This window comes from Osmia lignaria, chromosome 16, assembly GCF_051020975.1.
Source record: "Osmia lignaria lignaria isolate PbOS001 chromosome 16, iyOsmLign1, whole genome shotgun sequence".
Taxonomy (NCBI): domain Eukaryota; kingdom Metazoa; phylum Arthropoda; class Insecta; order Hymenoptera; family Megachilidae; genus Osmia; species Osmia lignaria.
The window spans coordinates 1836756-1847310 of record NC_135047.1 but is presented as its reverse complement, the minus strand read 5'-3'; the positions used below and the strand labels follow the sequence as shown (position 1 = coordinate 1847310).

Here is a 10555-nt window from a genome sequence, read left to right as displayed (position 1 = left end):
TATTAAATGATTAGTATTTTCTTTTTCTTATGAAAAATTGTAACGACAATAAACAACATAAAATTGCATTGTTTGTAGCAATCAGGTATTTCTTAATTATTTAAAAGGCTTAAAGAAAACTGAACGATGTTTTAGAAACTATTTTTATTTCCTAATCATACATGTTCCTATTTTCTGCTTTTGTAAATACGAGATAATATTTTCGACAAGTTAGAAATCTTATCAGTTTTATCGATATTACTTAATACACTGATGAAAATTTCGGGAATCGATGAAACTTTTCGTTATCATTTTTCTTTCCCAACATGTCAAAGCTCGAAGCAGAAGCTTTAAATATACCTTCGTTTATTCACTTTCAAAATTATAACGATCCTTTCTTTGAACCTGAAGATGAAAATACAACGCAAAATAAGTAAGAGAATTTCATTTTTTATTAACGTCTATTTTCTTTTATTTTTGTGAATATTATAAGTGATTATTTAACTTTATGACAATTATTTAATTTTAGTTCTCCAGAAGAACCCCTTCCATGGGATGCATTTAATTGTATCCCATTTAAAAAGAAGAGCGAATCAATGCACACTAAGAAATTTTTAGATAATTTAATACGCATTATTAAAATACTTATATATGGTATCCTTTTCTGCACTGTCTTTTGTAGTGCTTTAATTGCTAAATTTATAGTTCTTTTTGCTGTGTCACAACTTCAAGAGGAAAAATCTACAAAGTTTTGTGATTATTATAGAAGTAATGTATAAATAACATTCATATAAAAGAATATGTCATTGTATAATTTCTATAAGAAATGTATAATATTTTATATTTTAGGAAATGAGGAAGACTTGATGGTACAGATCTCTATAAGAGGCAGGGTAATTTGGACATGGCATATCATTTTTATGTTTCTTATACCAGAATGTTTTACTATGATGTATGCAATTTGGTATTATCTCTTTAAGAAAAAAGTAAAGATGCCCAAAAAACAAAATATGGCACTTCTTTTCTTTCTGGAAACAATTCATTCAGGTGGCTTAGCAGTTTTAATTTTTTACTGTCTTCCACAAATTAATTCCATTGATGCTGCTGCAATTTCCAACTGTATTTTCTTCATTCCTGCTTTATTAAGTAAGTGAATTTATTAACAAATTAGATTATAAAAAAAAATATTTTCATTATGTTTCTCTTTTACAGATTTATTTTCTCAAAGTCAGAGGTATCCAAGTACAAGTAAAATGTTTATATTAGTATTAGCATTTAATATTTTAGCATTACTTGCCCAAGGTTGTGGACTATTTTTACAGTCATTTTTAAATTATAAGCTGTATGAACCTTTGATTTGGATTCTTCCTACAGCTCTTGTGTTATCTTCTTGTCGGTGGTGGGGCAATTATATATCTCACTACACTTGTGGTAATAATAAATTTTTGAATAATTATAAATATATAATTACTTTTAAGTTATATAGTATCAATAATCTATTTTATACATAGTTTTCTTATAATATACTCAATATTTTAGGTTTCATTGCGATGTTAGCAACAACAAAAGTGGATTTGAAAAATAATTATCATATATTACAAGGATATATAGCATTCTGGCGGAGCTTAATTTTTATTTTAAGTGCTGCTGTGATTTCAACTTTTAAGAATATTGAAATTCAGGAATTTTTTATATGGGAAAGAGAGTATGGAATTTCACTAATTCCCACTTCAAATACCTTTCATATTAATAACAACACTGAAGCAGCTTATTTAACTGCATATACTTCTGCTCCTTTAAGTGCCTTTTTGTTGCAAACTTTCTGTGGTTTTCTCACATATGAAGCAGGTAAAACAGAAATGTATATATTGCCAAAATGAAAATTACAAATTTCAATTTTAATTCTTATTATATTAAGTATTGTTTATATTATTACAGCAAAATTTGCATACAAAACTCAAATGCATAAGTTTGGCTTTGCTTTCCCAATCAGCTTAGTTACCCCAGGAACTATACTTTTAATAATGGTGCTCTGTATTGTGAGAGAAAGGGATACATGTGTTTTCCATAAGTTTATACCAGATTATCTATTTTTAAAATCGCCTAAATATGATAATATCACGGAATTTCTGTTTAATTGGCGTGTTTGGTGTTGGATATCATGGTGGTTATCACAAATTTGGATCACAATACAACTCTGGCTAGGCGAAAATGAAAAACTTGCTGCTGCAGATAAGATCTTTTATAATCGAACTTATGATTCACTTATGATTGACCAATTTATAGGATTAAATAAGAGGAGACATGAAAGTTATGGTATTATTAAAGAAAAAGTATTATCAAACTCCAATGAAGAATTTGAGGTTTTATATTCTTTTTACCATGAGAATTTTTTTATTTTTGTTTGTTTTTACTAATGTTAATTTTAAAATAAGAATTTTTTCAGATTGGTAGCTCTAAAGACAATACAAATAATAAACAAAATGCTTGTATTACTCAAATTTATGCTTGTGCAACTATGTGGCATGAAGACAAGGACGAAATGAATGAATTGATTGGAAGTATCTTAAGACTGGACAGAGATCAATGTGCTATGAAAGTTACACAAAAATATTATAAAATTGCAATCCGAGATTATTACGAACTTGAAAGTAAATAATATTTACAATTAAGTTTTTTAAACTTATTAATGTAAATAGGTATATAATAAAATTGAATATAAATTGTTGTTTCCAGCACATATATTCTTTGATGATGCATTCTGTTGCATGCATGGCTGTTCAGGATCTTGTAATCACAATGAAAATGAAACACAAATAAATCAATATGTAGCCACGTTTGTGGAAACTATACAAGAAAATATAAAAAATCTTGACATGCCTTCTTTACCACCAATTAAATGTCCAACACCTTATGGTGGTCAGCTAATTTGGAAGTTACCTGGAAAAACAGACTTGACTGTACATCTTAAGGATAAGAACAAAATAAGACATAGAAAACGATGGAGCCAGGTATATTTACTGATATTAGTATTAAAACAATTAACAGTACTTTTTATTTCATGTTAATCACTGAATTACTTTAGGTCATGTATATGTATTATCTTCTTGGTTATCGCTTAATGGGTTCATCAATAGATGTTGATACTAAGGAATTAATAGCAGAAAATACTTATATTTTAACACTGGATGGAGACATTGATTTTCATCCAAAAGCTGTTAAATCATTATTAGACTTAATGAACAAAAATAAGGACTTAGGTGCAGTTTGTGGAAGAATACATCCAGTAGGAAAAGGTAATTCTGTAAATGCTTTGACATGTAAAAGATGTAATGTTATTACTAAAGATAATACATGTTATATACAGGTCCTGTTATTTGGTTTCAAAAATTTGAATATGCAATTGGACACTGGCTTCAAAAATCAACAGAACATGTAACAGGTTCTGTTCTCTGTAGTCCAGGTTGCTTTTCTCTTTTTAGAGCAAAAGCTTTAATGCAAAATAATGTCTTAGCAAAATATGCAACTAAATCAACAGAACCCAAACACTATATTCAGTATGATCAAGGAGAAGATAGATGGCTTTGTACATTGCTTCTACAAGCTGGTAGTAAAGTAAGAAAATTTAAATTGCATAAATACGAAATTTTATTCATGATATTTTTATTAATTTAAATTTATAGAAATATTATTTTTTATTAATAATTAGGTAGAATATTGTGCAGCTGGCGAGGCTTATACACATGCTCCAGAATCATTTAATGAATTTTATGTTCAACGTCGACGATGGATTCCATCAACTATGGCTAATACCTTTGATTTATTAAATACTTCAAAGGAAACCAGAAAAGCAAACGATAACATATCATTATTGTATATAGTTTATCAGTGGATTTTAACAGGTAACTAACTTTCATAACTTTGTTTAAATCATTGTTCTTATATTATGTTCAATGATAAAAAAACTACATGTATATCTTCACTCAAATGTTACGTGTTATTATTTTTGTATAGGTAGCACCATTATAGGACCATCTTTTATTTATTTAATGATATCTGGTGCATTTGTTACTTCTTTCCAAATCGATAACTGGTCAAGTTTCTGGTATAATCTGATTCCAATTGTTGTTTTTGTGTTTGTCTGTTTCTTTTTCGATGTACGCATTCAGGTAATTGTTCAAATTACTACAATTATAAACATTCAAATAGTTATCAATAAATATTTATCTCTTCGTTCATATTTTTACAGCTTATAGTAGCTGAGGCTATCACTCTTATATATGGTTTAGTAATGATTATTGTAATGGTTGGAATAATGATTCAAATAGCAGCAGATGGATATTTTGCACCTAATACTGTTCTGTTTTTTGTTGTAATCAGTCAGTTTATATTGGCAGCTTTTCTCCATCCAAAAGAAATATCATGTCTACCTAATGCAATCTTTTATTATATTACTGTACCATCAATGTATATGTTACTCATCATTTTTGCTATCTTCAACCTTCATAATATTACGTGGGGTACCAGAGAATCTAAAGTGCAACAGGTAATGTTGTCTTATAGTTTTACTTATGCTTGTTAATTATAATAGTTTTTAACATAATCGAAATATTATAAACTTTTTGTTATAGACGGAGCAACAAAATATGACAAATAAATCACAATCTGAACAGAACAATGAAAATACTGACAATGAATCCAAATTTTCTTTAAGTAAATTATTCAAATGTAACTTTAGTACTTACAAAAATTCAGAAAAAGAAGAGAAATGTTTAACAGCTATTTATAACTCTATAAATGAAATTAACATTCGTTTAAAACAGATAGAAAGGTATTAAGTTACTGCAAAAATATTATTACAATGAAAAAAAAAGGCATATACTGTAATCTTTATTTTAATCAAATTTTATGTCTAGCAACTACAAACTTAACAATACAACAGAGGAAATCGTTGAACAAAAAAAAGAGGAAGAAAATAAACCATTTGATGAACAATTAGCAGTTACAGAAAATTCAAATGCAAGCACAGATTCTGAAAGTGAAGTTTTAGAAGAAATACATTTTAATCAGCGTCACGAATATTCAAATTATTTGATAAATCCTCATTGGCTGCAAGATGAACGTTTAAAATATGGGAAAGTAGACTTTCTTCCCACTTTAGAAGAAGAATTTTGGACACTGCTAATTCAGAAGTATTTACATCCTATTGAAAAAGATCCGAAAAAACAAGTATGAGTTTTAAAATATAAATTATTCAAGTTAATAAATTTAACTACCATTTTTTTAAATATTAAATTTTGTTTGTAGAAAGAAATTGCTAAAGGTTTGATACGTATACGTAATCACAGTCTCGTAAAATTTTTTATGATAAATACACTGTTTGTGGTAGCAATTTTTTTATTGCAACTTAATAAAAATACTCTGTATCTTCAATGGCCTTTTGCTATTGAGTACAATATCTCTTATATTGAAAATTACGAAGTAAGTTTTCTCTTATTAATATGAAACATGTTATTAATATTTTTATTTGTTATTTATTATAATAAATTACATGATTTTTTAGGTACATGTAAATAGAAATTATATGCATTTAGAACCAATTGGATGTCTTTTTATTATTGCATTCGTTTTTATATTGTTTGTCCAATTTCTAGCTATGTTGGCACACAGGTTCAATACCTTTTCTCACATACTAGCTAATATGAAGCTATATCTACCATGTTGTAATAAGGTAATGTAACAAACAGAGCTATTATCATTAAGTACTTAATTTACAGTTAACTCTTTTTTTTCTATAAAAATATGTATTATATTAATTTTTAGGAGAAACATTCAAGTGATGATTTAATTATAAATCGACATGCTGATGATATAGTTGAGGGGTTGCAAAGTGCAACAGAAAATGAAATATTTTTTGCAGGTAGAAGAAATACTTTCCAAGGATTAATACACAATGTTCAAAGCCCTCCAAGCATGTCTTCTAATTTTGAAGTACTTTTTCACAAAAAGTTACAAGCAACTGGTATCAAGTTTTATTATTTTATCATATTAAAAACACAAATTATTACACTTTAAACTCAATACGTATTTTATATTGAATATAATATTTCAAGTTTTTCTACAGAACCATCTTCAAACATAACAAAAAGAAGGAAAGTATCTAAGAAGCATAATTCTGAAAAATTAACCGACTATAGTACAAAAAAATCTACAAGGATTACACCTGATAGAAGAAATAATACCATTTCTAACTCTGAGATTGGAAATGAAAACAAGAAAGCTAAAATACATCAATATGATAATGCAGCATTTTTAAATGATGATGATGATAAATAAGTCTAATACACTGATTAATTTTAAGTATTAAACTTAGGTAAATGATGTTGATACTTTAACAATTATTATTTCAATATTAGTTACACTAAGCGAATGAATGGTAAAAATAAATATTTACCTTTGTCAAAGTACAATTATAGTTATATTTATATATATAGTTTTCTTTATTGAAATATGTATGTTTTAAAATATTTTGCAACATATACTGTTTTTAATAAAAAAGATTACTTAAAAAAGAGTATATTAATTGATATACCTTACATAAATTTGGTGCATTTGAAGAGCATCTGTTTCTATTCCTTATTAATAAATACATTGCAAAATTTCTCTAAAGTGGGGGCACCAGACGCCATTGCACGTGGCCCGAGGAGGGGCCGGCGCCGGGTGTGCCCCTGGTATCGACCACATGCTAGACGCTCGAGATGGTCACCAGTATGCCAGGCGTCGAGGGCTCCGAAGTAATATACAGGGTGTTCGACAACAGGTGGGCAATATTTTAAGCGGTGATTCTAGGGATCAAAATAAGACGAAAATCAAGAATAACGAAATAGCGTTTACGGCTTTGTTTCCCAGTTATTAACGTTTAAATATTCGAATAAAAAAGCGCCAGAAACCTGCAATCCGCTCAGCACCGACAATCGAATGTCACGTCGGCAGGGGTCGGTACAGTCATAACCAAGAATCGAAACCGAATACTGCAGTACCGAGAAACAGAATAGCAAGAGGTAAGTATCTATTATTCAACGATTCTTGGTTATGACTGTACCGACCCCTGCTGACGTGACGTTCGGTAGTCTGTGCTGAGCGGATTGCAGGTTTCTGGCGCTTTTTACTCGAATTTTTAAACGTTAATAACTGGAAAACAAAGCCATAAACGCTATTTCGTTATTCTTGATTTTCGTCTTATTTTGATCCCTAGAATCACCCCTTAAAATATTACCCACCTATTGTCGAACACCCTGTATATATGTACATAAGGTCCCGGAGCCAGAAATCTGACACTCCCCCGCCGCCTTGCCCTGGGGGATGCTAGAGGGTCTTATGCAAGATTTCTCCGCGTTAAAAAAAAAGAATATTAGCAGCCACTGATTCGAGTAAAGGTTAATAAACATTGTTACAAAACGTGTAATCCAGATTTCTCGCTTTGCAACATTACTGCGTACCCAGCTGGCTGCGGCACCGTTATCAACCATTCGACCTAGAGCGAAGTGGAATCCCCTCAGTCTTGTAGCGACCGCCGAGGAGTGTGGTTCTACCTGTCAAACATACATAACCTTTATTTTATTTTCTGCGCTCGTTTAGTTTGCTGTATTTGTCTTCCTAACTTATTGAATAAACGCATTAGGAGACTGAACGTGTGGATTTTATTACTCCCTTACATTTCTTTATTCCTTACATCCCAGCATCCCTTAGATTACAGCTCCTTACACATTTCTGCATCTTTTCCATCGCTGTATCCCTTACATCTCTGCATTCCTCACATTTCTGCTCTCTTTACATCCCAACATCCCTTACATCTCTGCATCCCTTACATGCATGTATCCCTTATATCCTTGTATCACTTATATTCCTGCATTCCACATATCCCAGTACCTCTCTGAAATTGAGATGCAATTTATGCGGCTATAAGGCCTGAGATTTTGTATAAATTTAGTTCCTTTCGCAAAATTTTCGAAAAAATAGCGCCCCCTAGCGGTAAAAATTTGAACTAAAATGTCGATGTCGAATCAGCGCCCTCTGGCGACGAAAAAAGGAACTAAAGCTTGCAAAATTTCTGGCCCTCTGGCGGCAAGAATTCGAACTAAAATTTCGATGTCGAATCAGCGCCCTCTAGCGACGAAAAAGGAACTAAAGCCTGCAAAATTTCTGGCCCTCTGGCGGCAAGAATTCGAACTAAAATTTCGATGTCGAATCAGCGCCCCCTGGCGGCGAAAAAGGGAACTAAAGCTTGCAAAATTTCTGGCCCCCTGGCGGCAAGAATTCGAACTAAAATTTCGATGTCGAATCAGCGCCCTCTGGCGACGGAAAAAGGAACTAAATCTTGCACCATTTCTGGCCCTCTAGCGGCAAAAATTTGAACTAAATTTTCAATGTCAAAACAGCGACCTCTGGCGGAAAAAAGGGAAACTAACTTACCTTTACTTACCTTTACTTATCTTTACTCGAACGAGTTTTTATAATATATTATTATATTTATTATAAGGGTTGTAGAAATATAAGGGATAGGGAAATGGATATAATGGATACAGGGATATAAAGGACGCATAGATGTTGGTGATGCAGGGGCGGTAAGGGATGCAGGGATGTAAGGCACAAACTGGTTGGGGATGCAGGAGTGTAAGAGATGCAGAGATGTAAGGGATGAAGAAATATAAAGGATGCAGGGATATAAAAAATTCAGGGATGTAAATCATACGAAGATGTAAGGAGGGCAGTGGTGTGAGGGATGCAGTGCTATAATGATACAAGGATACAAGGGATACGGAGATACAGTGATTTAGTGGTAGTCCCGGCGAGGCTCATAAAAAGAATGAAGAAATAAATATCTGCCAAGGGAGGCCTTAGTCCATAGAGAGGAGTAGGATAATAAATAGTTAGGGAGCGTGGGTCTTGGTCCATACAGAAGGATAAAATCATTAATAACTGAAAGGGATGGGTCTTGGCCTATAAAGAGGGATAAAATTATATAAATAACTAGAAAAAGTGAAATAAAAGGTGTCAATTAAATAAACTCCGGAAAGAAATTAAAAGACGATTATTGTGCTGGTTGTGTCCTCTACGTACGGACCTAATTTCATCCTGCGGTATCAGGGACTCCATTGTGCCGGTTTCTCTCTGCATGCCGATCTGGTATCATCTTGGGGTGTCTGCTGTTGGCAACAGATAAGCGGATACAGAATATGAGTAAAAATGAATAAAGAGAAAATGTATATGAATGGAAAAATAAGAGTATAAAAAGAAGTAAAAAAGAAAAATGAGAATTTAAAAAGGCCACTGATGTTCGTTGGGCAATATAGGAGGGGAACCCTCCTGCAGAACGCCATCTTGGGCTTCGCCCAAGTAAAATCTATATGTAATGTAATGTAATGTAATCTTGGGGTGACATTGTTTAATTAAGGGGGTAGACACGGGTAATGCAGCGAGGTGACATTACCGGTAAAAATGGGCCTATCTAGGAATAATTTATGAACTTTTATGATTGATTCTTGTAGCGACTTTCTAATATAGGTTTTGTAAGAATTTAGTCACTAATTAATTAATTATGAACCCTTATAGGGGCGACGGCTCGAACCTACAAGAATGATCACTCTGAAAATTGCTAATACTTAATTAATTACTTTCAGGAGGCAGATTCTTTAATAATAATGATGGACTTTTTCCTGTACATATAAGCGATGGTCCAAAAATCATCGAAATCGGGGAGGAAGTATTTGTTCTGCAATTTTACAAAAAAAGAATAATAATAACAAAAAAAATAATGATAGTACATCTCGTGACACTCACTCACTAATTTCGCCCCTAAGGGCCGGCGCTTTTGGGGACTTATCTGTCCCCATATTGCCCAATGAACGCTATCGTCCACGTGCATGGGGGATGGGATGGCAGCACCGCCACCTCCAAACCCCGCGCATTGTTTAAATTTCTCCCTCTTTTCCTATCGATACTTTTACTTCTGTATACTTGTCCATACTTTTAGATCCTATACTCAATCCATACTTTTAGTGTCCGCTCATCTTAATCGGTGTGTGTGTATGTGTGCGTGTGTGCGTGCGTGTATGTGTACATGTATGAGTCTGTGTGACCCCTTTTAGTCGCCTCTTACGACAGGCAGGGGATACCGTGGCCGTATTCTAAACCCCCCGAGCCACAGGGGCAATCTCGTGACACGTGGGTTAAAAATCGCTATCCTAGTCGATAGAATGATGCGTGAATCTGTAGTCACTGGATAATTCTTTGACTGTACCGAGAACCCCAAGGAACTGCCGGGTATGTGTTATATCACTGACGAGATACCGAGTACTGACAGTATCTCGTCGGTGGTTATATGCACGTAGTAAGGTGAAGGTAAAAGAAGCACGCCTTTACCGGCAGTGGGAATCGTACCGACCTTCGAAACCTGTATTACCATCAGCCCCACATATTGAAATACCCCGTCCTGTTCCATTGTTATTCGAAGACAGACTGATTTAATTACTGACCACTACCGAATTTTCGTTACTAGGTGCTTCCACAGACGAGG

General features: G+C 32.7%; 1 protein-coding gene and 1 long non-coding RNA gene across 3 annotated transcripts; one reads left to right on the top strand and one right to left on the bottom strand.

Annotated features, from left to right (window-relative positions):
• The first annotated feature begins 275 nt into the window (after positions 1-275).
• LOC117601211 (chitin synthase chs-2) lies at positions 276-6439 on the top strand. Of its 2 annotated transcripts, XM_034317698.2 has the most exons (19): positions 276-412; positions 509-747; positions 829-1125; positions 1192-1410; positions 1519-1827; positions 1918-2342; positions 2426-2630; positions 2716-2990; positions 3065-3275; positions 3347-3594; positions 3689-3881; positions 3994-4148; positions 4229-4525; positions 4611-4810; positions 4896-5208; positions 5287-5460; positions 5543-5710; positions 5803-6001; positions 6104-6439. In XM_034317698.2, the coding sequence occupies exons 1-19, from the start codon at positions 306-308 to the stop codon at positions 6313-6315; spliced, it is 4446 nt and encodes a 1481-aa protein (XP_034173589.2). In that variant the 5' UTR covers positions 276-305; the 3' UTR covers positions 6316-6439. The 2 variants fall into 2 exon arrangements, with proteins under 2 accessions (XP_034173589.2, XP_034173590.1); XM_034317699.2 differs by lacking the exon at positions 276-412 and having other exon boundaries at positions 624-752.
• Positions 6440-7243: 804 nt separating this feature from the next.
• On the bottom strand, positions 7244-10316 carry LOC117600732 (uncharacterized). The gene is made up of 4 exons (XR_004580506.2): positions 9820-10316; positions 9104-9185; positions 7695-7912; positions 7244-7571 (listed from the first exon to the last, which is right to left on the bottom strand). It is a non-coding gene; the product is annotated as an uncharacterized LOC117600732 (long non-coding RNA).
• Positions 10317-10555: the final 239 nt, after the last annotated feature.

Bases quoted from the DNA above. Each gene is read 5' to 3' on its own strand.
- LOC117601211 (XM_034317698.2), top strand. From the start codon at position 306: ATGTCAAAGCTCGAAGCAGAAGCTTTAAATATACCTTCGTTTATTCAC. The intron at 748-828 runs GTAATGTATAAA...TTTATATTTTAG, and splicing joins GTTTTGTGATTATTATAGAA to GAAATGAGGAAGACTTGATG. The intron at 3,882-3,993 runs GTAACTAACTTT...ATTTTTGTATAG, and splicing joins TTATCAGTGGATTTTAACAG to GTAGCACCATTATAGGACCA.